This window comes from Onychostoma macrolepis, chromosome 22 (genome assembly GCF_012432095.1).
Source record: "Onychostoma macrolepis isolate SWU-2019 chromosome 22, ASM1243209v1, whole genome shotgun sequence".
Classification (NCBI taxonomy): domain Eukaryota; kingdom Metazoa; phylum Chordata; class Actinopteri; order Cypriniformes; family Cyprinidae; genus Onychostoma; species Onychostoma macrolepis.
This window is the reverse complement of record NC_081176.1, coordinates 6,631,042-6,658,805: the sequence shown is the minus strand read 5'-3', so window position 1 is coordinate 6,658,805 and position 27,764 is coordinate 6,631,042. Positions and strand designations below refer to the sequence as shown.

The following is a 27,764-nucleotide window of genomic DNA, read 5'->3' as shown; positions in this document are numbered from 1 at the left end:
ATTTTGGTTTTAGCTTTTAGGACAACTTTGATGAAAGGTTTTGATCCACTTCAAATACTGTAGAGTTTGCTTCTTCATCAGATTTGGAGAAATGTAGCAGTCCATCACTTGTTCACCAATGGATCATCTGCAGTGAATGGGTGCCGTCAGAATGAGAGTCCAAACAGCTGATAAAAACATCACAATAATCCACAAGTAATCCACACCACTCCAGTCCATCAGTTAACATCTTGAGAAGACAAAAACAAATCCATCATCAATATGTTTTTAACGTCAAACCATTGCTTCTGGCTAAAATGCGAGTCCATAATCCATAATAATGCTTCCTCCAGTAATAAAGTCCATCTCCTGTTGTCCTCTCGCTTCAAAATCTACCCATATATTTGTTTGGAGCAGTTTTGGACTGTTTGATCTATGCAGATTTCCCTCCTGATTCAGACACCGCATTATTATGGAGTCATATTTTAGCCAAAAGTGGTGGTTTGAAATGGAAAAACGTCTTAATGATGGATTTGTTTATTACAAACACAGCTTTTCTCTTCACAAGATGTCAAGTTGATGGACTGGAGTGGTGTGGATTACTTGTGGATTATTGTGATGTTTTTAACAGCTGTTTGGACTCTCATTCTGACGGCACCCATTCACTGCAAGCAAGCAAGTGATGCAATGCTACATTTCTCCAAATCTGATGAAGAAACAAACTCATCTACATCTTGCATGCCCTGAAGGGGAGTACACTTTCAGCGCACTTTCATATTTACGTCAACTATTACTTTAAGTCGCAGCACGTTACAGATGCTTAAAAACAACTATTTTCCGGAAAATGTGGTACATTGTAGGTCGCTTTGAATAAAAGCATCTGCAGACTGCATAATGTAAATGTAGTTATTACTGCATTGTTCGTGCTACAGACAAAACGGCCAAAAAAATCCCACAGACTTGCGTTGAACAGTCATATCTAGACAACTGTAGGTGGTTTCATGACTTTTGCATATTCAGTCTGATTGAAAAGCATTCAGCGTAGGCCTAAACCTGCAGGAAACGTCCACCAGACCAGAAAGATGACGGTGGCGTCCGTAGGGAATCCCGTGGAGGTTTGTCTGTCCTCGGCCCACGCGTCTGCTAAAAGACTTGGTTCTTAAATGGAGCTGATATTCAAACAAAAGCCCTGTTTCTGTTTCAGCCGCACATTCCACTTCAACGGGCCTTTCATTCATGACGTCTCCAGCTGCATCTGTGCTCCATAAAGAACCTGTGACTGATTTACCTCTTGGCTTTTTTTTCTTCTCTTCTCTCCCCCGGGAGCTCGGCCAACTCGCATGTATCTCTATCTGAGGGAAGTGTTGAAGGAGGCCTCGGCAGAGAAACATGAAGATCTGGCTCTTGAGGAGACTCAGAAATCACAAAAGAGGCCAAAACGTTTGTTTCGGTGCCAGTCAGTTGAGCTTCCTCTGAGAAAACCGTTGCGAGGGACGATCCTGGTGATCTTTTGAAATGAAGAAACGGTTTTATGGTTCACTGGTGACTTTGTCTTGCTTGTTCTAGTCTATGTCAACGAATTCAAGTCATTTAGCTAAAATCGTCTTCATGAAAATGAGAACAGCGTCTCAGATTTGTTACAAAACATTGATTTGAATTCATTGCAACAAACTCATTTGACTGTTAAACATGAAGTCTTGATTGCTTTGGAAAGAACTTTTGCTCTTTTTTTTTTTTTTTCTTGTTTTCTAGTTAATACCTAAAATATGAGATTAAGTACATTTACTTTAGAAGAAACACTGCATAAGAAATTAAGACTTGATTTTCATAGTTTGTGTCTTGCATGTGTATATTTTGTGTTCAACAGATTTTAAATTTTTAGCTTGTTTGTAAGTGAAAAAATCTGCCAGTGTAATAAAACAAAATTAGGAAAGCTTATTCCCATCACATATTAAAAAATGTAGACTTTCTCATAATTCTTTTATTTTTTTTCTTTCTCAGTTTTGCCATTTTAATATATTTATTTATTTATTTTTTATGACGTGGTTTTTATTTATTTATTTTTAAATCTCACAATTCGGCCTTTTCTTTTAAAAATTGCGATTATTTAAAGTCAGTAAAAAAAATTTATTCTGCGGTGGGGATAATCTTCCATACAAAATATACTTGTAGTAATAAAGCTACATTCTCTATCTATGCAGTGTTTTTTTTTTTTTTTATATAAATGATTCTTAGATGTATACTTAGTGTGATTTTATTTATTTTTTCTGGTCCTTTTATATATATATATATATATATATATATATATATATATATATATATAAGGAAATGGAAAAGTTGAATATGTAAAATGAAAACAAAAAATTCTTGTTTTGAGGATTGATTGATATTTTGGCTGAAAAAAGTATCCATTACAGAAAAGTGTGTATATAAAAATATTTGGTTATCATTAAAAGTTGGCTGTTTTACCTAATGTTTAGGTGTTTTGTATATATTTATGATATTTATAAGAGTGTTGTGGCATTAGCTTAGCAACATGCTAATGTTAGACTCTATTGGAAGCAGATGTAGAGCACTATTTGTGTCCGTGTTGTTGCCTTTGTAAAATGTTCCAAATAGGTTCCATTTCAGTTAGAATGCTCCTTATGTAAGCAAAGCAGCTCACTATTGGTTTTTTAGATGCATGTTTGTTCTAATTCTTCAAACTCTGTCCAAAATTTGCCAGGCTGACAATCCTTTACTTCTATTTTGGGAATGTTCGACTTTCTCTGAAACATGAGGTGTCTGTCAGCAAGAAATCAAACTCTGTTCTTTCCTCCAGTGGGGTTTCATGTTTTTTTCCCCAGTCTTGAGTTCTTCATGGAGAAGAGAAGAGTTAACCTGGCTGGTCTATTTCAGGCCAGCTCAAAATGAGCCGTAATGATGATGCTGTTTTTGTGGTCACTGACTTTATGCATGCCTTGGAGTTTTATTGATTCTGGTTATGGTCAACAGCCAAGTTAGGAGGATGGCCTACTTTCACCCATCTGAGAAACCAGGCTGGAAAAGTTTAAACGCTTCCACTGTTCATTTTGCACACTTTTAGCCATTGTTTACCAGCAAATTCAGCTAGTATTTTTTTAACTTATATTTTTGCTGTAGTTTTTATTGCTATTTTATGAAATGCTGTTTTTGATATTTTTTTTTTTTATTTACTTTATTTTTAATTTACAAAAGAAGTCATACTTTGGAATATTTTTTGGCCCCTGCATGATTTGATTTTGATCGTGGATAAGATTGCCCGGTTATGTCAAACCATCAGAAAACACGTCCATTCATTCACGAGGACTTTCCAGAGTAACTTAATTTCGCTCATTATATGCTGACAGCTGTTTAAGACACTTGGCTCTCGTCTTTTCAGGAAATAACTTGCATCCTCAAATTTACAGTTAGAACAAGCGTGCAGTGTTCCGCATCGTTTGTTCTGCTGCGTAGAAATAACTCAGCCAAACCAAAATTCGGTAATCTGTTAATGAAATAAACAGCGTTGGATAAGGTTGGAATGGTAGGTCAGATTTTGGTTCTTCAAGAAACCATTGGGAGCATTCACAAAGCATTGTAGTACTTCTGAAAATGACACATTTCTGAGTGAATGCAGGACAGGACTTCATTTCTATGGGAATTTGATTTGCACTTCCATAGGAAATTGACTGGAACATGAAAGCATATTACCTTTTATTAAAATGACCAAAACAGTTGAATTTTAATTTGGAGTGTGCATTAAGTACATTTTAAAGTCATGTCGATGTTAATAGATTGTTTTTGTGATGGAATTATTTTAATGATGGAAACAGTAATTGAAAGGATTGTTTGGAATATTGGATTATCATTATACCTTCATGTGATGATGTACACTTTAAAAGCATTAAGAAAGTATAACCACAGGCCAGTATTATAAGTGCCGTGTGCAAAATGAGATTCACTCTGTTTGCCTGTTGAGCAACTTTGTTTGCAGAGTTTAGTTAGGCTATTTCCTCTTTCCTTGCTAACTGCAAAGCAGTATTTTCTTAATGATAATTTTTCTTATTTTTATTTTAAAATCTTGTTTTATGTACTTAATCATCTTGCATTTTTTTACTTGAGTAAATCAAGTTTTTGTCTTGTTTTACAGTAAATCTTTTTTGAAAATTGTGCATGGAACTACCGAAAACCATGTGACGATAGTGCTTTCTAACCCTTTCATGTTGCTATGCTGGGATGCAGTTGCCATGTCGACTCGATATTGACACCCATGATGTAGCAGCTGTGGCTTTGTACTGTATATTTATAGAGACCTGCTATGTACTCACGGCAGATTCACGGCAACACACTGACTCTAACCGTGACCACAGTTTCCTGCGTGATGTAGCTACACAGATGCAATTGCCACTCGTGATCAGAGTTTATTGGAGGGACACGCTTTAGGCAGATTAAATAAAGGAGCTGTTTAGTCTGAGTCAGACGCCGCAAATAATAAGGTCAGATGGGGAGCTGCGGGCCAGAGAAATAAAGGATAGGGGCGATAGGTTCATCCAAAGAGCACCAGCAATGGCACCTTATCTCTATTTATTTATTTATTTATTTTAATTAAATCCTGAAGTTCTTGGTTACAAATGATTGATCTAATTGAGATGAATGAGACTGGCTGGGACTTGTTCCAAAACAAAAAGTGAAAGGTTAATAGTAAGAAACAAAGTAGGCCAGTATGGAATGTAGGACTGTAAAAGCTAATCAATAAAATCAATGAAAATGGTTGTTGACATATGTCATTATTGGCTGCTTTGCTCTATGTGCTGTCAAGGACAACCTTTGTGAGTAAATGTCACTTTGCAGCACTCAAAATCTGGGCTAGGAACAAAATTCATTCATAAAATGGCCACAAGGTGAACTTCGATGATGAGTTATCCCAAGAAATGGAGGGATTTGTATTAAAATCTTTAAAGAAGGCAATGAATGTATTGTTTCCTGTGTCTAGGCTAGCGTTTAATGTGGTTCAGAGGTGGTTTTATGCCAGTCTATATATTATTTTACTGTCATATTCCTATTTGTATTTTTTAAATTAAGGTGAGTATTTGCAAAATAGAGTGATTAATTGAAGAAATAATAGATTAATCACTCATTAATTGCATGCCTAGTTCTTTTTTAAATTAATTTTTTAGCATTTTTGCCTTTATTATGATAGGACAGATCAGAACTGACAGGAAACAAAGTGGGAGAGAGAGGGGCGGTATCGGGAAAGGTCCTAAAGACGGGATTCGACCTCAGGATGCCCGTAGCACAACAACGCTGTATGTCAGCTCGTGGCCCACAAGGCTATCTGCGCCGACTGCATGCCTAGTTCTTTTTTCTTTCATTTTACTGTAATATTCCTATCTGTATGTTTTATAAACTCAAAGTAAGCACTTAAATAGAGTACAAAAAGTACAAAATAGAGTAATTAATCGAAGTTATCAATAAAGCACTCAAGTTAGTTTCAGGCCTAATTTTTTGCCAGTCTATCTTATTTTACTGTAATACAGGTAGGGCCTATTCCTAACTGTATGTTTTATAAACTCGTACTTCGCAAAATAGTGATTAATCAAAGAAATCGATTAGTCGCTTTTTAGGTGTTGCAGTTTCAGTCTTAATTCTTTGCGTCCTCTTTTCCAGGTGCTAGATGGTGGTTGCGAAGGCAGTACGTAATGCTGAAGGGGCTCGTCCTGAGTCAGAATGAGTGTCAAAGATGGCGATGGGACAGCTAGCCAAGATGGAAAGGCCTACGAACTTCAGATCTACCCCCGACTCTCTCTGGAGACGGCTTCATGCTGTACACTCAGAGTCACCAAGGAGGCCACCGCAGCTAGCGTCATACGGGATGCGGCAGCGACCCTCGGACTGGACACCAGCAAGCTTTACGTCCTGGCCGAGGTGAAGGAGTGCGGTGGGGAGGAGTGGGTGCTTGAATCAACCGACCTTCCGGTGCACAGGGTCCTTCTCTGGCCAAGAAAAGCCCAAGAACAACATTCTCAGAAAGAGGGATTTTACTTCCTCCTGCAGGAGCGCAACCACGATGGCACCATCCGCTACATGCACCTGCCCGCCGTGGGGAACGAGCAGGAGTCCAAGCGACTGGTTGCTCGGGGCTTCCTCCCACCCCAGCAGGAGGACTTTGAGGACCTCTGCAACCTTCCGGTTCTCAGTGAGGACAGCATCTTGAACAACCTCCGCATTCGTTTTCAGAAGAATAAAATTTATACATACGCTGGCAGCATCCTCATTGCCATCAATCCCTTTAAGTTCTTACCCATTTACAACCCCAAATATGTCAAAATGTACGAGAACCACCAGTTGGGCAAGCTGGAACCTCATATTTTTGCCATTGCTGATGTAGCCTACTACGCCATGTTGCGCAAGCATGTCAACCAGTGTATCGTTATCTCAGGAGAGAGCGGATCAGGCAAAACGCAAAGCACTAACTTCCTCATTCACTGCTTGACGGCTCTCAGCCAGAAGGGTTATGCAAGTGGCGTGGAACGAACCATCTTGGGTGCTGGACCTGTGCTGGAGGTAAGATCATCACCACCTTGATGCAAACTTGGTTTGGTTACATTCATTTGTAAGCAAATTTGGGAATAGTAGATTCGTTCAGGGACTTAGTGGGACATGGGGAAAGTACCAACATCCTCTTGGACAGATTCTACGGTTGAGTCTCTAGAGCTGAGAGCTCTTTCCTGCAGAGTTTAGCTCTAACCCTAATCAAACACACCTGAGCATGCTAATCGGTGTCTTCAGGATCATTAGAAAATCACAGGTAGGTGAGTTTGATCAGGGTTAGAACTAAACTCTGCAGGACAGTGGATCTCGCGAGCCAGATTTGAGTATCACTGCTCTAGAGTTTTGAAACCTTTGAGATGCTTTGTTTTAGTGTATTGAAAGGGTGAAGGTAAAGGAAGTTAACTGATGGGTTTGCGGTTCACAGTTGTCAACCGTAGACGTTGTCTACCCCAGAAAATGGTAAAGATTTGTAAGAACCCCACAATTTGATTGGCAATGTTGGATGTCTGCGCAGTATTCTATCTTTTTTTGAGCATTATGCATTAGTTTTGTGTATGACTTTGATTCCTCTGAGACTTACTTCTACAGATGGGCTTTTTGGTCTGGAAAAGCACTCTGCTTTAAACATTTGCAAGGCAAGCCTAGAATAATTGAATTCAGGATCAGTGGATTTGTTGGAGGACTTACTGGGATATGGGATAGTTGAAAACCGTTTCTCATAATGCCAAATTGCTCTGATATTTCATGCTGTGCAGATTCTAAGCTCAAGTCTCTAGAGTTTTAAAACCTATCACAGGTTTTGTTGTAGTTACTGAGATGGTTAAGATAAAGGAAGTCCGTTGTTAGGTCTGCGGTTTGCAGTTGTCAACCCCAAAAAATAGTCATGTTATACAAGAACCTTACATTTGGTTGAGTGTTTGTGTAGTGTCTTTATTTGAGCATTATACATTAATTTTTTCAAATCCTTGGAGGCCTTTTTCTACAAAATGGCTCTTTGGTAGGAATTGTAGGGTCTGGAAGAGCTCCCTGCTTTGAACAATGCTTTGTAACAACCATAATGACAGCTTACCCACAGATCTCTCAGTCTTCACTGTAAACTGTATCTCTTTAGATCAGTTATTTACACAGTGTTTTCCCACAAGCCTGTACTTGAAACCCAGGGTCACAACTTGTTGTACTTGCATAGCTCATGTTGCAGTACCGGCTAACCTACATCTGGAGGCCTTCCTCAGGGGGTCGTGTCTCATGCAGTTCTTGTTGTTTTATGTCTCTTGCTTTAAAATTATAGCTCGGTCCCATAAACCTGTTCAGGTGCATTCTGTTATTTTGCAAAATATCAGCAGAAACCCTTCCCCAACAATGATCTCACAGCGGTTTATGGTAGTGGTAACCCTCATCCTGGGAAAAACTAACTTTCGAGACTTGAGAGTGCATTTGGAGAACGGTTAGGGTTGATGTTGCGATTTATTTTCACAGCTTGAGGGATAGCATCTAAAGATTCTTATAAAGTCATTCTTCTCAAGATTTCACTCTTGCATACAAGTGCTGTTTTTGAAGTTATCAGTCAGACAAAACCAACCTACTCTTCTTCTGAGATTCACATCTCTTCTCAGTACTTCAGAGGTTTCCTGTACACATGATGTCATTAGAAATCCTTTGGTGTCATTTCTTATCTCAGTCCCCTTTATCAGAATAGAGTTTGCTTGTGTAGCAAGTCCCGAAAGAGATGAAAGATGTCAGGTTTTGTGTTGATGCTTGCCCCAGTGTTTGTGGTTTCTGAAAACTAGAAGTCATTTCTCCGCAGTCAGCACAGTCATTGTCCTTTGGCAGACGCGTCTTCAGGCTTCATTACAAAATATTCCCCACTTGTGGTGAGAAGCAGCCTGTGAAACTGGTCAATTGAACAATGCAACCAGAACGAGCCTCAATCCAGACGTTTTCAATGATAGGAGTCAGATCTCCCTGAGGTTTCTCTTCCTTTTATGGTCTCATGAAGTTTTGTCTCATTCATCTTCCAAGACTTTCAATTGGTGCTGATTTTTAAGAAAGGACACAATATTCCTTTTATTATTCTCTGCAGTGTATTTGAGCGAAATGTTTCCATATGTGAGTCAATGCAAAGTTCCTTCTTGTCCAGCTTTCCACGTGTCGGAATAGTGGTTCTTTTGGTTATTTTTACTGCTTGACTATTTGACGGATACATCAGCTGATGTCCCATTTCTAACTAGGGATGCACCGAATGTTCGGCAACTTAAATTTATATATATAAAAAAACAAGCTAAGTGAAAAGACAGAATAAATTGTACCGAATAATGGCATGTTTGGTGACGCGATCAAATAGCAACCAGGGTATAGTGAGTGGCACGCACTCTTTATAATGCAGCAAACATGTTGACAGTGAGGAAGCATTTAAAAGCATGTCTTCGAGAAGAGGAAGGGTGGTTGTTGCTGGGTATTGTATGACGATTGAAATTGCAAAATGGCCTTAAACACTTACTAAATAAACTACAGAATGTTATGTTTTCTAAGAATACATGCACAAATTGCATGTATTTTGTAATGAAATAAAAAACCGTTTTGTATGTGTGTATATGTAGTAAAATGTAATTGATTGCTGTGATCAAAGTTGAATTTTCAGCATCATTACTCCAGTCTTCAGTGCCACAGGGCCTTTCAGAAATCGCATGCGATTAATTGCACAGCCCTGTTCGGTATTCAGCCTTCGGCCCAGTGTTTCAATTTGTTTGGTTTCGGCCAAGAATTTTCATTTCGGTGCATCCCTACTGGAAACTTTCCAAGCATTTTTGGAATATTTCCAGAATTTTCTGGAAGATTTCTGTCACTTTGCAACCCTAGTCCCAGTTTCTTCTTTCAAACTTCCAACTGTGAAATAGTTCACTGGTTTTAATTGTCACCTATCGAGGCACCTCACCCAGGGCCAGCAGCAAATAGTTTTGTCTAGGTTTTGCCTTAAACTCTATTAAAAGCAAATTCATGGACTGTGACTCAATGTAAACTGTAATTTTTTCAGTCCTTTCTTTTTAAAGCTGCATGTTATTGTCTCCGTTTCAACTTGCATGATGTAAACGGAGATGTTTGGCACCTGTTGTCGTTGACCAACACGTCAGACCGGTTTTGGGCACATTTTCACCGGAGTTACTCTTTCATAATCCCCCTCCTACAACCGTACTGCTTTGTTGGAACGCATATTTGGCCTTCACGTCAACGCATGCATACTAAATACCAGAAGAAGCATCTTCAAGGGCGAGTAAACCACGCTATTTGACCTATTAATGTGGTTAAGTGCCCTACAGGAAAACAGTTTGGAATCCATCAAGCCAAAAATGAGGTTTTCTTCCAGATCCAAATGGCTTTTATGGATTACGTCATTGAGTATCAGATAACAGGAGAGTTAGGAGACTCTGCAAATGGCATTGAGCTCTCAAATGGCTCTGCAAACATCTTTGCTTTCTGTTTACAGATGTTTCTGTGCAACAATGCGGCTTTCTATTGCACGTAGTGCTCATATTTATACATGAGAGTCCTCTGAAGTAATGCTTCTGCTGCCCGCAGACAGGAACTTCCCTCTGGCTGATCACTTCAACAGGAAGCAGTTTTTTTTTTTGCAACAGGAAGTGGTAGCTGTAGAGCCTTCGCTCCCCATTGGCCGGTCTGCTCACTGGGTGTCGAGAGTCAGCATATTGTTCCTCAGGAAGCCGTAATGGCTATTTCGTGGCCATTGTTTATCTCTCGGCTTTGTGTTAGTCTTGTGTGGTGGAGTTTGGCTCCTGAGACGGTCTGAGCTATTTTTGGTGGGACGGCTGTAATGAGACGTGGAATGTCGACATGTGGAAAAGTCTACAATAAAATGGCTCAAGAGTCCATTCTGTCATTAGTCGCGTTGGAGACCTAATAACCTCGATCGTCTCCAGTTTCCAGCAAACTTTCTGTTCGTTTAAAGAGTTCAGATCATATTTGTGTTTATTAGAGTGATTTCTGAACTGCTGCACCATTTTTAGGACTATTTTTCTTGTAAGCACTCCATGTGCCTTTTCATTCCCTAAAGGCAATTTGTCCTAATGCTAAGGCAGCCATCACTGTTTTTTTCCCTAGTTCTTCTAGTTAGTAGGGCCCTATGAAATCAGTTTCATTTTTTCCCAAATTCCATTTTATTGTTTTCTAAATTCTGTTTTTTTCCATTTTAATTGTTCTGGATTCCGTTTTTTTTTTGTTGTTGTTTTTTTGCCTGTTTTAATTTAATAATAATTTGTATAAGTAGTAGTAGTAGTAGTGCTATCATTACATTAAGTAATATATTTCTGTCACAGTTTCTTCAAGTTAAACCAAACTTTTATTTTGACGGGTTGCTGTGAAGATCTTTAGGTTTCTGTTTGTAGCGATATGACGATAGTTTTACTCAAAAGAAATGGTAAAATGCTCATGACATGACTCTCAGAGCAGTTCTAGAGATTGTTTGTGTTTATGTACTCATATATCGAGGCGGCAGACACTGAAAACACACTTCAGTATGTGTGTAGCGAACGAAACCACGCGTCTGCGAAATTCATTTTTACAGATATGTGCAAATTTACGATTTAAGTGTACTAAACTACTTTTGATTTATCCATCCAAAATTTGGCAAATTCCGTGACATTCCGCGTTATACAGTAAATTCTGTTTTTATGATTAGATTCTGTCTGCGTTTTCCACATCACAGAGATCATAGGGCCCTAATTTAGGAATATTTTCCACACACTTTTTTTAGATAATGTGCAAACTGTTGTCATGAGCTAATGAATTGTCGCCTCGTTCTGCTTGAAAGACGTTCGTTGACATGCTATTGTGTCTGTGATCTCAATTAGCGCTTGTACACGCTGTCACCAGCTAACCCGATATCGCAACGCAACCGAGTCTTCCTTTTGTGTTCATGCTGAAGACTTGGAAAATGAATGAAGTCACGCAGCTCACTTGAGATGGCCAGATTGTCTTGGCCCGATGTTTGTGCTCGATGGCTCCGAGGCCGTGAATAAAAGGAGAAGCAGCTATATTTAACAGTCATGTGAGCATCTCATAGTGTTATTTGTGAGTAATAGGATTCTACTGGCCTTTTAATAAAATGGCTTTGAGAATAGGACCTTTGTTGATTCCAGATGCATTGTATGGATGGCTTGGATTTCACCAGATGGGTGAACGTGCGGTTCAGGCACCAGTGTTTGGATATAAAGGAATAGTCTTGCATTGTGTGTTTGGATATACAGTGTTCTTTTGTGATCCAAATATTTTATATATATATATATATATATATGTATGTATATGTGTGTGTGTGTGTGTAATATAAATAATTTTAGAAATAATTTTGAAAATTGTTCATTTTATTATATTTAATCAGTGTGTGTGTATAGTATAATGTAATTTTATGATATTTTAATACTTATATTAAATATCTAATAGAAGTTATTTAATTATAATTTAATCATTTATGAATTAATGAATAAGTTATTACATTAATAATTTATTAGTATTTAAATACTTATGTAAATATAACATACTTGTGTATATATGTAATATAAATAATTTGTTCAAAAAGTTACTAAACGTATGTGTGTGTGTGTGTATATATATATATATATATATATATATGTATATGTGTATATATTGACATTAAGCATTCTCATGTGGTTGTAAATTTGTCATTTACTTGTCCGAGTATAAAAGTTACTTGTCCGGAGAGAAAAATTAAGTTAAATTGAGTTATAAATATAATTATTTATTGTAGTTATACAAAACACATTTAGTTTATTTAGATTTTTCTTTTTAAATGAAATAATGAACAAAATAATAGTGTGATAATACTATTATATTTTAAAATAAAAAGTTAGAATTAAATACAAATACAATTATTTTATAGTAAACTTAAAAATAAAATGCTAATATTTACTTATTAGCTTTAACCTGCAGTTGCAAATGAATAAATAATGTTTTGATACATAAAACGTTGAATACTGATATTTGAAATTAATTTTTTTTTTTTAATACTGTAAATGTGAAATTAAAACTACCAGTAGGTGGCATCAAGTCACTGTTAATAAGTGAATCATTGCGACTGAACCGAATCATTTAAACGGTTGATTCATTCAGGCACAAAACACCGTCATGTTCCTCAGAGACGCAAAACAGCACTGTGGCTGTGTTTGGAGTTATTTTTGTTGGTGAATAGAGCAAAAACAGGCAATATGGTGTCTAAAACGTAAGTCTCTTAATGTTAACTTATTGTTTTTTGAACTGTTATCACATTTGTAATCATGATGATTTTTGAAGCAAAAAATAAAATAAAACGGCTTTCGATCTTCGTGTGATATTAACTATATGAAATGATATAAATGCATACATTTTCCTCCCCCATATCCTGAATTTTCTGATCATTCTTCATGCATTGTAATTGTAATACTGAATCATGCAGTGAAAGAATGCACGTGAGCTAGTCTAACCTAGACGACTTGACGTAATTATGCGTGCACTCTTTGTTTGATTCTTGCAATATACTCGTTAAAACAACAATTACGAAATTATCGCAAACGATATATAATCACACACCCCTATAACAAAGGCTATATCACAAATAAAGGCAGTTATTGTTTTTGGTATTGACTTTTTCAAGTTACTTGTCCGATTGGGCAAGTAAATTTCTCTTTCACTTGCCCGTCCAAAACATTCACTTGTCGCGGACAAGCGTTAATGTCGAGCCCATGTATATGTATATGTATATGTATGAAGAGTTCAGATGCAAAAGCCTCTAAGTGCCATTTGAAATGTTCTTCTAAAATGAGCATTTTTCTCAGGCTCCTATGTTTATGTTCAGTTTTTTTCACTTTCATTTTCTCAAAGGACAAGCAGGATACCCAGGGCTCGGTTTACACCTATCGCCATTTCTAGCCACTGGGGGACCATAGTCAGGCTAGGGGGACTCATATTAATGTTAAAAAAACCTCATAAAGTAAAATTTTCATGCCATGGGACCTTTAATGTTTAAATATTTATGTAATTATTTCATCCTTTGAAAAAAAATATTAATAAAAATATATTATAAGATAGATTGTCAATTATAAATTAATTTATAATCTTAATAAAAGAAAATAATATTAAAATAATTATATTAATGTTTATATGTTAATATTTATGTAATTAATTATTTCTTCCTTTAAAATAGTCTTTCTCAGACCAGGTATGCTGATTCTGTTGTTTCAGTTTTCAGAGTGACTCAAAGGGTCCGTCCCTGCTTCTGCTCAAACCTGAGGTGTTTTGATGCTGCTAATTTGCTAAATGGCGAGCGGCCAGTTCAGCTTAATGGGATTTATTGTTGTCGAAGTTCCAGTTTCAATACGGAAGCAGAGCCTCGCGGCTTTGTTGTGGAAATCTGTGGAAAGCTGACTCCCAAATAACAGAGCAGAATAAGAACTAGTCCAAACAGGTCGGCAGATTTCGCTCTTCTCCCCTGCCCCGTCTAATTTCCTCTCGCAGCTCTGCAGAAGAGGCTTCAGCATTTGTGCGGCTGTTGCAACATTCTGACAGAGAAATAGTCCTGTTGGCCTCGGCGGTCGCGTGGAGTTTCCTCATACCCTTAGAGTCCGGCGACCAATCAGCAGGAGTCTCTGAAGACGGGTTTAATCTGAATTGTTGTCTCGAGTTCAGTTTCTTGAGAAACTGTGCTGTTGTTTATCTAGCAATCGTCAACCGCTCGTGCCAAAGCAAAACTGTTTCTGACTGACTACTTTTTTTTATGAATCTCGTGATTTCAGTCCCAGAATCTATTTTAAAGTCAAGATAAAAAAGGTACATTTTAGTGAAATGCTGCATTTTGTTTGCCTTGAGAAAGAAAAATGTACCCCAAAAAGGTTGTTGCTTCTGCTGTTTATTATGCTATTTATTTTTACTTACTTGCATTTTTTTTATTTAGTTCTTTTTATTTTTATTTATTCCTATTTTAATCTACTAGTTTTTTACTTATTTTTATTGTTTATTTATTTTGGTTTACTTGGTCATAATTTGTTCTGTTTATTTATTTTATTTCATTATTTTATTTACTTTAATTTCTTTCTTTTTACTTTTTAATTGATTCATTATTTACCTATTATTTAATCATTATTCATTTATTTTTGTTTACTGATTTATTTTGTATTTAGTTACAGATTGTTTTTGTCATTTACTTATTTCATATTTTTATTTATTACTTATTTACTTATTTAATTAATATTCATTTATTTAGTTAGTTACTATTTATTTTTGTTTTTATTTAGTTATTTGTTTTATTTATTCATTATTTTTACTTATCTCCATCTTTAATCTTAAACTTTTCAATAATTAGAACAGCTATAAAATAAATAACAACATCTGTTGTTTGTTATATATATATAATATAATTAGTAATATAAATAGTAATGTTTTAACAATAAAATAGTTTTATGAATTTTTAAATTACTTTTTATTGTCGTTTATAATTTTTGCTTTCATTTTATTTATTTATTTTATTATTATTATTATTATTATTATTATTTAATATAAAATTGAGTTTGTTAGTCATTTTTATTTTGTAGTTGATTGTTTTATGTAGTTATTTTTATTTATTTGAAAAATTTTGGGAACAAAAACTTTTCTATAGACAATTTATATGCATGTTTATTTATTTGTTTGGTTTTTTATTTATTCATTTATTTTACTTTTTTATATATTTTTATTTACTGTGAACACAAACAACATGGTCTGTAACGTCATGAAGTCAACAGTGACCAGATCGTCGTTTTTAGGTGAACTGTCTCTTTAAGCTCAGCAGTCCTGATTGGTTACAGTATCTGCTCCAGCTCTCCCCAATATATAGCCGTGCGCTTTGGAAGCAGGTCAAAGGTCGAGCGCAGGGAATCTTAATTAGGTTAGCGCCCTTCCCCCCGTCCCGTCTGGAGCGGGCTGTTTTTCCACTGCTGTCTGGCACAAAGCCTCCTCTTTAGCATGCAGAGCCACTTTCCCCGTGGCAGGGCTTTTGTGGCCGAGTCCGGCGAACACTGTGGCGCATTGAGGGCCAGGGCCAGAGGCTGGCATTCGCCCGCGGCACTAAAACACACCAGTTCCAGCACAGATGGGCCGCCCGATGCTGGAGGTGTGAACCGATGGAGGAGGAGATGATTGTGTGGTTTGCAGCGATAACATCAAACTGCTCTTCACAAGTCACAGCGTAAAAGCTTTGTCCCACACGTTCAGGCAGATTCACTCAAATACAGAGCAGTGTTTGTTTTATTGCACTCGGACGAGGATCGTCTGCTATTATTTGCATCTGAAACTGCTTGAATGTGATTTCATCTGATTTATGATAGAAGGTTTCTGTTCGTCTCTTCAATCATCTTTATAAAGTATTTAAATATACGAGGTTTTTGATTTTTGGTTTTGTTTTAAGTTTATTTATCCATTAATTTTTCAAATGAATAAAATTAGAGAATTATTAAAATAATTATTATTGTTGTTGTTATGCCACATGTTAGTTACAATAATATTATGAATAATTGATGATGATAATTAAATGATGGTTAAAATAATAATAATAATAATCATCATCATCAATAACAATAATAATAATCATCATCATCATCAATAGTAATAATAATAATAATAATACAATAACAATTTATGATTAAATTAAATTATTATGCATCATGGTAATATAATATTATTAATAATGTTTTAATTATTCGTATCTAATTTTTATTATGTTTTGGATTAAGTGCACAATTTTAAACCAGTAAATACATTTTAAGATTTTTCTTTTTACAAAGTGTAAAGATTATTTGTCTGGACATTTTGTTTGCACACATGAAAACAATACACGTGCATATCTTGCTTTAAAAAAAAAAAAATATATATATATATATATATCTTGTGCATATCTTGTCTTTTTACAAAATCTCATTTTACAAAGTCATACATCCTGTTTTTTTCTTCCTTTTTCTTTCGCAGGCATTTGGCAACGCAAAGACGGCCCACAACAACAACTCCAGCCGATTCGGGAAGTTCATCCAGGTCAATTACCTGGAGAGCGGCGTGGTGCGTGGGTGAGTGTCTGCTATCTCTCTCACACTCACACTCTCTCACACACACAAACACACACACACACACACACACACACACACAGACACACTCACTCACTCACTCACACACCCACACCCTGCCGTCTGACGTCACACGAGCCACTTCCTCCTCCACATCGACACACTTCCTCCTCAGAAGAGCTGCCGCCTCTTATCTGAGATCATTTTCTGTGGTTTATTGTTCGTTCTGGGTGAATTTCACATGTCATCTGAACCGCCATCTGTCCAGTTTACTGTTTTTATCTGCTCATCTCCTTTTTTAGCTTCTTTCCATTCACATGAGAGGTTTAATGTTTATTTGAGGTGTGAACGAATCGTGTCCCAGGCGCGTCTGGCCCTTACAATATAAAACTGAACTAAAGTTGCGCAGTAAAAAGAAAAAGTCAGTGGATAAGGAAGTAATAAATAACTGAATGATTGAATAACAATTAAATAAAAAATTTGTTTATAAGTAAATAGGTAAATTTTATAACTAGCTAAATAAATATATAAAATACATTTGATAAATAAATGTATTATATAAATATATTTATTAAATGTAATAAATAAATACATTCATTAAATAAATGAATATATATATATATATATATATATATATATATATATATATATATATATATATATATATATATATATATATATATATATATATATATATATATATATATATATCTCAATCAAAGAATTTCACAAATTATATTATTGTCAAAGAATTTCACAAATCAGCATAAATGGTACCATGATGAATTAAAACATTTAATAACTAAAGAAAAGTAATATCTAAATAAATACATTTAATTCAAATATAGAATAAATGAGTAATTTTAATAATGTAATGAATGAATAAATCTAAAGATTTAATGGATACATTTTAATATGTAAATGAAAACATTAATATAATATATAAATGAATATATTAAGAAAAAAATGCTTGATTTAAATCGGCATAAATAATTACTTCCATAAAATATGAATGCTTATATTATTTAAATACATTATTAAAATAAAATATATATTTTTGTGTAATAAATGACAATGCCAGTTCATAAATATGATATGTAAATAAATGTAATGAATAAAGAAGTGTTAATATGTGAATAAATTTAATTTCTGAATAAATTTAATTTAATAAATACATAAAATAAAATAAAAATCATAAATCTAAAAATATATCAATTTCATATTAAAATAAAATACATAATTAAAAAAAAAATTATATATATATATATATATATATATATATATATATATATATATATATATATATATATATATATATATATATATATATATATATATATATATTTATTTATTTATTTATATTATATACACATATATATATATATATATATATATATTATATACACACACACGTTTGTTTTGTGGTTTACGGGGACTCTCCATAGGCGTAATGGTTTTTATACTGGACAAACTGTATGTGCTATTACCCTACACCTAAACCTACCCCTTACAGGAAACTACAGGCATTTTTAGATTTTCAAAAAAAACACCATTTAGTATGTTTTTTAAGCCTTTTGATTTACGGGGACATAGGCAGTGTCCTCATAAACCACCTTCAAATTGTAATACCTCTGTCATACCCATGTCATTATACAAATTTTGTCCCCGTAAACCACAAAAAGCAGTACAAACACACATATACATATATATATGAGACATATAGACACACAATGGTATTAAAAATAAGCAAAATTCCTTTGTTTGGATTAATGTTACCTGGACGCTTCTTGGCCAAACACTGGTGTGTCATTTACCCACAATGCGTTGTGCCAGCGCTGCGCTTGTGTTCCTCTAAACAAAGGCCATGAGAGTGTGATAGAGCCGAGAGTCAATAAAGCCCTCCGGATGCTCAGTCGCTCTATTGTCCTGTGGCCCGCTCGAGTTCAGCTCTATTCACTGGATGACGCTCAGCAAGTCAGCACTACACACTAATACACTGACTTCTAATAAATAACTAATAACAAATAATAAATAAATAACTTCAATATATAAATGCTTAACTTAAATTACTAAGAACAAGAAAAAATGTAAAGATTAATGCATGTTAAATAAAGTGGAGAAAGTCTGTATTACAATGAATATTTTAAATCAATTTAAATCAGCATAAATACTACCATGATGTATAAATGCATTTAAAATCTAAATAAATCTAATATCTGAATAAATTTAATAAATACATTTAAAAGTAGTAAATTATTTAATGTGTAAATAAATGTAAACATGATCAATGTTAATAAATACATTTACTATACAAGTAAATGTCAATGAATAGCTTTATTATATAAATACATAAAATAAACAGTTTAAATCAAATACGTTTACAAAAATAAATGATGTAATGTGTAAATACATGTTAATTAATAAATATACTTAATATACGGGTAAATGTAAGTAAGTAAATAATAGCATAAATTAAACTATTTAATAAATCAAATGTTTTTTTTAAATTAAATGATTTAATGTGTAAATAAATGTAAACATTGCTAAATAAATACATAAATTTAATATACGAGTAAATGTTAATAAATAGCATTGTATACATACATAAATTAAATGATAAACAGATTTTAATAAATCTGAACTCTTTAAATGTAATACCATAATAAATTAATTAAATACAGATCCCCCTCCAAAAATATATAAATTTATACAGAGCCATGAGAGCCTTTGCGATAAATAATTATATTGTAATGAATATTTTAAATCAGCATTAATACTACCATGATGTATAAATATTTATTAAATCAGTAATGTACTATATAAATAAATGTAGATGTTAATAAATACATGAATACTTATAATATGTAAATAAATTAATGAAGAAATGTAGTATACAATTTTTTTAGGAGAAAAAAAAAACTTTACAAATAATATTTTGCGTTGTTTAGAAATATTACCATTAATATTTTCGTTTATATCAACATAAAATTAATAGCACAAGAAATAGTAATAATATATTTATTATTTAAAAAGTACATTACTATACAATTCTCATGTGTAACATAAAAGCTGATCGCAGTTTCACAGTAATGACTATATAAGATGAAAATGCATGTTTTATGAAAATATGCCCAGCTAATAAATGAATAAATATTGTTTATATTACAAAGTATTCTTACAAAGTATGTAAACATCAGAAAGTTTGTGATATTGTGATCCATCCCAGATCTGCTTGGTTTGGTTTCTTTCTTAAATGCCTGTACAGAAAGTGAATGGGTTCTACTGAGGGTTTTGTTCAGAACATCGGTGCGCTTTGAAGCGCTGCTTTGTGTCAGAGACTGAGGTTTGTCGTGTTTGTCGTTGTGTTTCAGGGCCGTGGTTGAGAAATATCTGCTGGAAAAGTCCCGTCTGGTGTCCAGAGAGAAGAACGAGAGGTACGACTGCTAAACGTCGCTGCTTTGCGATGAAAACCAGGCTGGTTTGATGTTTCCCACCATATCTGTCGACCCATCGCTCTCACAGCCGTTTCTGCAGCGTTAACCTCATTATTATCAGCTCGCATCAGCTCAGCACGACTGCTGCAGATCATCAGCCTGCAAAACCTGAAAAACAGAGACGACTAAAAATAGAGCCGCTGCTAACTGAGCGAAGCTTTTCAATACCGTGACTGCGCGCCTCAGTTCAAAATACTGTAAAATAGCTTTGATTCATTAGATAAGTAGCATGTGCTTTTGATTCATTCAAATGATTCAAATAGAGGAAATCCTAATAGTACTGTGAGTTATGAGTGAATTGATTCATTCAATGGTTCATGTAAATTAATTGGTTCAAAAACAAGATATCACCTTCTTCAAATGTAACGTACAGGTAAATCTACATAATTTTAAATAAATAAAAAAAGACTATATTAGACTGAGTATTTTTGAGCAGAGTCGAATAGTACCATTTATGAATGAAGCGATTCATTCAAATGGTTAATGCAAATGATTTGGTCCAGAAATAAGATGACAACTTCTTCAAATGTAGGCTAATATATGAATAAATAAATGGAAGATATAAATGTGTTCAAATTAATAAATTAATCTTTGGTTGGAGAAAAAAAAATACAATGAGTATTTTAATTTAAATCAGCATAATTAAGTAGTACCATTATAAATGAATCAACTGAATCATTCAGATGGTTCATGTAAATGAATTGATCCTAAAATGGCACTTTCAAATTTAATGTATAAATAAATACATTTTGAGGGATTTAAAAAAAATATATTTTATTTAAATCAACAAATAAATTGTACTAGGCTTTTTGAATGAACTGATTCGTTCAAATGATTCATGTAAATGAATCGGTCCAAAAACAACATATCATCTCCTTCAGTAGCTTCAGTGTTCATAAGTGCGTTTTATCAGCAACGTGAAGTGTAGTTAACCAGTTTCTCAAAGCGGTAGCTTGACTGTTGTTTACCTTAAATCACGAGGAACGTGTAGCTTGTCGAGCTACCGTTAATAAATCATGGTTTTTCCTCCTCTCACAGGAACTACCATGTGTTTTACTATCTGCTGGTTGGTGCGTCGGAAGACGAGCGACGCGAATTCAGACTCCTGCAGCCAGAAGAATACTTCTACCTCAAACAGGTGAACGCTCTCACATACATGATATATATACACAAATGATCGCTTTACAAAATAAAACAGCCGCCTTATCCCTCATCAACAGTGTTTACTAGGGATGCATTGAAATTTTTCCGAAAATTTTTCAGTTTTCGGCCAAGTGCATCCAGAGTTTTCGGTTGCGGTTTCGGCCCAGAATTTGAATTTCAGTGCATCCCTAGTAGAGCTGCACTATTAATTGTTAAAAGATCTTGATTCAAACACCCTTACTATCCCATTTTTATTGAATCATTCATTCAATAGATTCATTCAAAAATGCTGATTCATCCAGTAATTAAACAAGTGAAGTATTATGAGTCATTGAATCATTCATTCAGACCGCTTAATTAAAAAAAAATGGTGTATTAATTATATTTTAAATACACGCATATATATTAATTAATATATTATATATATTAATATTAGAAATAAATTTTTTGCCATTTTTGGTTTTCGTTTGCAGCAAAACTTTACAATAGAAGATGCGGATGATCTCCGGCACGACTTCGAGCGACTGCAGCAGGCGATGGAGATGGTCGGCTTTCTGCCAGCCACCAAGAGACAGTGAGTCAAACCGTTACCACAGATGTCTTCAGACACGTTGTTGATGTTCAGAAGGAGGAAATGAAGTATCTGAGATGTTTTGGGTTGTGTTCTTCATAGGATATTCTCTGTCCTGTCGGCCATCTTGTATCTGGGTAACGTGACGTACAGTCAGAAGTCGTCCGGCAGAGAGGAAGGTCTGGACGTGGGGCCGCCGGAGGTGCTTTCCACACTCTCAGACCTGCTTAAGGTAAACTTGCCATCAGGGATGTGATTTTTGTGTATTTATGCAGATTTCTGTATTATTATTTCTTTACGCATGTGAATTTGAAAAAAAAATATTGCTATGTTTTCAAATGCATTTTAAATAAATGTAATTAATGCATGGATACCTTCCCAAATTTGTATTAATGAAATCTGCCAAAATAAAAGTTCAGTATTTGTAATTTTATTATTGTTCTTATTTTATTAAATATTATTATTATTATTATTGTAATTACTATTATTAAATGCTTTTTTTTTTTTATATTTTATAGTTACTCCAGTAGTAATATTTCTGTATTGATTACATTTTTATTCCTTAAATAAAATATAATTATTATTATTAAAATAAGAATATTATTTTATAAATATTTTAATGTAATTGTCATGTTTATATAATAATTATAATAATAATAATAATTATTATTATTATCTTTTCTATATATATATTATCTATATATTGTTTTATTTATAATATTTTTATTGAATATTTTTTTTTTACATTGCGATACTATTATAGAAACAGTAATGTCTCTTGAATTTAATTAATAATTTAAATGAAATAAATATATAAAAATATTGATAAAATATTTGTAATGATTTTATATATTTTCATTTTACATTTATTATTTGCTGCTGTTATTACTGCTTTTTATTTTATAGTACAATAGTATTATTGTACTACTAATATATTTATTTTTATTACATTTTAAAAAGTGTAAATATTAATGTTACATTAATAGTTATTATTATTTACACTGTTGTTGTTTTTATTATTGTGTTGACCTATTGAATGGGGAAAAACAGATTTTCCTTCATTTTCTTTAGTTGATCACATGATTTCATGCTCTAGTTTGTTGGATATTTTTGATGTCATTTCACAAGCGTTGTGCTGTTTTCCTCCAGGTTAAGGAGGAGCTGTTGGTGGAGGCTCTCACCAAGAGGAAAACAGTGACTGTAAACGACAAGCTGATTCTGCCCTACAGCCACAGCGAGGTGCGCTAGAGCCGTCTGCTTTCATACACCGCTTTTAGCAGAGCGTCCAGGTGTTTTGTAGCTAAATGAGTGTCGTTTGTGCAGGCGATCACTGCTCGAGACTCCATGGCCAAGTCACTGTACAGCGCCCTGTTCGACTGGATCGTCCTGCGGATCAATCACGCGCTGCTTAATAAGAGAGACATGGAGGAGTCAGTTTCGGTAAGACGTATGAAACCGCAACAATTAGAGTCTGTTCAGAGTCAGAGTCAAAAAGCCAGAGTTAAAGATATTCAAGGTCCCATAATCATGTTGTTTCTCCATTATTTCAGTGTTTATCTATTGGTGTGCTTGATATCTTTGGCTTCGAAGACTTTGAGACCAACAGCTTTGAACAATTCTGCATCAACTACGCCAACGAGCAGCTTCAGTATTACTTCAACCAGCACATCTTTAAACTTGAACAGGTTAGTAGGATGGTTTTTTTAAGGGCGCAGCCTCCAAAAGTCTTCATGAACTTATTTTAAGTGGCGATTTGATCACAATGTGTGTTTTGTCCGCCTGCAGGAGGAGTATCAGGCCGAGGGCATCACCTGGCACAACATCGACTACACCGATAACGTCGGCTGTATTCACCTCATCAGCAAGAAGCCCACTGGACTCCTCTATTTACTTGATGAGGAGAGCAAGTAAGACCATTCATCGGTTCATTGCTCTCTGAACTTATTTTTAAAAATGATTAGCACCAATTTTTGTGATAATATACATTTCTTTCTTCGTAGCTTTCCTCATGCCACTGATAAAACCTTGCTGGCCAAGTTCAAACAGCAGCACCAACAGAATCATTACTTTGTGGCGACTCCAGTGTTGGAGCCAGCCTTCGTCATCCTCCATTTTGCTGGGAAGGTCAAATACCAGATTAAGGTAAAAGCAACGGAGTATAAGAATTAAAAGCATTAAATATTTAATCATTTTTTTAAGCCGAAATATACATTTAAATTGAAAATACAATTTGCAATTTTATTTTAATAAAACGTGTCTTTGACACATAGGAAAATTAGTTGTTAAAATCATTTTTTATTTGGAATAATTAAAATTTTAATATTTATTTTATTTATTTATTTTTTTGGATAGGTAATTTTTTAGATGATTTAAAAATAATGAAAATAAAATGTTGTTGATGTTTACAATATGCCTTTTAAGGATACAAAGTCCAATTATTTATAGTTAGTTATAATAAAAATAATGTATTTATAAATATTAATATTTAATATTACTTAATATTTGATATATTTTTATTTTATTTTATTTTGAGAGGCCAAATAATGAAAATAACTTGATGTTTATAAAATGCGTTTAATGATGCACAGTAAAAATTATTAAAGGTTGCTAAAATAAAAGATTCTTTATAAATATATAAATAAAAAAATATTTATTATTATTATTACTTAATTTATTACTATTTATTATTTAAATGTATTTAAAATAAAAGTTTTGTACAATGACTCTGCTAATATCCACTTTCTGCATATTAACAGGATTTCCGTGAGAAGAACACGGATCACATGCGTCCGGATATTGTGGCTCTCTTGCGGAGCAGTGACCGATCTTACGTCCGGCAGCTGATCGGGATGGACCCGGTGGCGATGTTCCGGTGGGGAATCCTCCGCGCCACCGTCCGTGCTTTGGCTGCCTTCAACGAGGCCGGCCGCCACTGGGCAGCCAAGACTGCAGGTAACCCATGCAGCATTATGCGTTAAGTTTCCAGATTAGCCCAAAACTTTAGATTTTCATGGTCTAAGAAGGTGCTATTTATAGCCTGCATGTGAGAAAGCTGCCCAGTGACGCAAACAGTCATATTTAGAAGGATTTCAGAATGATTAGGCTAAGAAGGGATAATAAAAATAAGCGAGTAAGATTGTTTGCGAGACGTCTTGGGTGGGGTGTCGCCCGGGATGTTGAAATCACTCCGTCAATGCTGTTTGTGTTTGTGTTTGGATATACAGGTGTGGTCAGACCAAACTCCAGAGTTCCTCTAGGAGAGCTGCAGAGAGCCAACGTGCCCATTGAGAGGATGTACCGGTAAGCTTTGGGCTCAGGCTGCTGTGACTAGAAAAGAGAGAGAGAGAGAGAGAGAGAGAGAGAGAGAGAGAGAGAGAGAGAGAGAGAGAGAGAGAGAGAGAGAGAGAGTATTGTGAGGAACTTGATCTCTTCCTGTCCTTTCGTTGCCTTTGTGTGGCAGGTGATCATGTGACCATGCTCTCTCCACAAAGGCACATTGCAGGCCGATTCTCACAGTAATCTCATGCGCTAAGTCCCATTTATGCAAATACCAAATATATAATGAAAACATGTCCAGGTCATATTTCATCCCAAAATCCAAAGAAGAAAATAGGAAAATATAGTTTGCATGGAGAAAATGAAACAAAGCTTTAAAGCTTTTTCTCACATTTCAGTAATGAAAACTGGGTGGGATGTGCTTAGTTGTGACTAAAGTATCATAATGCCATATCATATGGTCTGTGTAATTTCATGCAAAATGTAATTTCTTACTTTTTAATTTAATTTTGCGCTGAAATGTGTCCCCGGATGTGTTGCTGACAGATATTGTGTGGGAATTATCAAGTTAATAAATGTACTTGTTCCTGCAATGTCCCTCTGTGTTTCCTCTGGTGTTTGTCAAGGGTTTCCCCTCAGTTACTGACCTCTTATCAGTTTCACTAAAGTTTAACCCGTACGGTCAATAAAGCTAGTCATAGATCAGCACCTGCTGGTGGTGTTCGCCCTCGAGTGACTGTGTGTGGTGTTTATTTTCTACAGCCACGCTCCTATGCTTGATTTCTCCTTTGATCATTCAGAGGAGCGCCCTCTAGAGGCTTTTGAGGACATCTTTGCTAGTTATGAGAGTAAGAAGTAAGTGGACTTGAGCAGAACATTGAGGTCAGACAGGGAGAGCTTGGCGGCTCGGGAAGGCTGGGTTTCTGGTATTCTGAGCAAACTCAAATACCACATTCAGATGTTCGCAGAATCCAGAAGCTAGCGCTATTCTCTCTTTGTGTGATCAAAGGGCAAGCCAGAGTTTGTATTTAACCTGGTTGTTCAAAGAAATCCGCAATCCACAACATGCACTCATAAATCCCAGTCGGGACCTTGTGAGGTTTATTACCTGTAAGTACTCCCAAGTGGTAAGGAAGCCATAAAGCATCCTTTATTAGGGAAGCGAGTTCACTTCACAAGCGAGTTGGTTGGTTGATGCATTATTAACAGTGCGTCCCCAGCCCCCAGCGCCAATCCTACCTGTTTGACCTCCTGTTGTTCTGATCCGAGTGGTAAGTGAACCAGTGCATGAGTCCAGGCCTTTGCTGAGTGGGGTGCCTACCCCAGTTTTAACACCCCGTCAGGTCAAAACCAGAGTAACAACAGCATGGATTCACCACTGAAGCTTAAAGGAATAGTTCACCAAATTAAGGGCCTTTTCGAATTTAACACACTTGCCTGCATTTGTTCATTGTACGTGATTTACTTTTTGTGGTGGAGGGTGTATCCTTTCCCGAAGGTCGGTTAACAACATTGGTGTTGGGTTCCTGTACTTTCCCTTCCCCGTTCAACTCACCTCACTCCCTCTGTCTCCTCCCCCTACCTTTTCACCGGGCTGAATCAGCGACATGCATGCCCAAATCATCAACTCTATTAAGGACTTGCAGTTGGATGGGGAAGATCCACGTAAGCTGCTGCAGTCCTGGGGTCGCCTGCGGTTCCCGCGCCACGTCCTCCAGTGAGTTTGACCGCTGACTCCCCCTATGGCTCGGAATGGATGGGTCCACTTTGCTTGACCCTTCATGCCTTGACATCTTCGGTTGGCATCGAAGCCAATGCTTGAGGCTCTTTGCTAAGCTTAGTTCTGAAACGTTCTCTACTCCCAAACTTTCCGAAAACTGTTACTTATCGGCTCGTCTTGTAATTTACTGTTTAACCCCAACCGCCCCTAACCCTGCACTAATAATATCCATCTAACAAGTATGCCAATTATTTTTAGATGGCTCCCTAGTGGTGTATGTTAGAGGAATGCAGAGTTTATGAGCCGAAAGCAGTGTGATCTTCATTAGCGCTCGAGCTCGGAATGGTATCCACATGCTAACATGCTGCATGAACTTGAGTCTGTAACGTTTTATGAGCTGTGGAAAGCCTCAGAATCGTTGCTTATGTGGACCACAGACATCGAATACACTTAAATTATAAAGTTGTACTCTACAGTAGGAATGCCGTAGATTAGTTGTGTATTAATTAAAATGTCCATCATTCCTCCCTCCCACGATGTTCTGATCTCCTCCAAAACCATCATCTCTGTTATGGTGTATACATGCTAGATTTAACCCCAAAGAACACTGCGAATCCATGGATTTCAATAGGGATGTTAAACAAATGTCGACCTGGCTTTTTCTACACCATTGCGTAAACACATCTTGTGCGTTCTTCTCCGTAAAATGCTTCTTAAGTGTTTAGGTTCGCTCACGTCATACAAGCCAATGCATGACTCACTCTACTAACACGTAATCTCCCTTCGCTTCTTATCTCAACAAACCATCAACCCTCCTCTTCCTCCTTCCCTACAGGAAAAACAAGAACCCCAAGACCAAGCAACTCATTCCCAAGGTAAAGCTCTCGCTTGCTGAAATGATCTAACTGCATATTTAAATGGGTTCTGTCTAAGTGTTT

The 27,764-nt window shown here is 35.4% G+C and overlaps 1 protein-coding gene across 4 annotated transcripts in view; it reads left to right on the top strand.

Moving 5' to 3' along the window:
* Positions 1 to 27,764, top strand: part of si:zfos-588f8.1 — a 49,038-nt gene that overhangs the window by 6,858 nt on the left and 14,416 nt on the right. For 2 of the 4 annotated variants that reach the window (XM_058759865.1, XM_058759867.1), the window contains exons 2-17: positions 5,647 to 6,543; positions 16,531 to 16,625; positions 19,994 to 20,056; positions 21,155 to 21,254; positions 21,733 to 21,833; positions 21,933 to 22,062; positions 22,980 to 23,069; positions 23,154 to 23,270; positions 23,381 to 23,515; positions 23,616 to 23,737; positions 23,831 to 23,972; positions 24,587 to 24,782; positions 25,055 to 25,130; positions 25,869 to 25,961; positions 26,710 to 26,823; positions 27,662 to 27,701. In XM_058759865.1, the coding sequence (XP_058615848.1) occupies positions 5,707 to 6,543; positions 16,531 to 16,625; positions 19,994 to 20,056; positions 21,155 to 21,254; positions 21,733 to 21,833; positions 21,933 to 22,062; positions 22,980 to 23,069; positions 23,154 to 23,270; positions 23,381 to 23,515; positions 23,616 to 23,737; positions 23,831 to 23,972; positions 24,587 to 24,782; positions 25,055 to 25,130; positions 25,869 to 25,961; positions 26,710 to 26,823; positions 27,662 to 27,701 (2,451 nt within the window). In that variant the 5' untranslated portion in view covers positions 5,647 to 5,706. The remainder of the gene's footprint in view (positions 1 to 5,646; positions 6,544 to 16,530; positions 16,626 to 19,993; positions 20,057 to 21,154; positions 21,255 to 21,732; positions 21,834 to 21,932; positions 22,063 to 22,979; positions 23,070 to 23,153; positions 23,271 to 23,380; positions 23,516 to 23,615; positions 23,738 to 23,830; positions 23,973 to 24,586; positions 24,783 to 25,054; positions 25,131 to 25,868; positions 25,962 to 26,709; positions 26,824 to 27,661; positions 27,702 to 27,764) is intronic. The other 2 variants (XM_058759868.1, XM_058759869.1) reach the window with 2 other exon arrangements.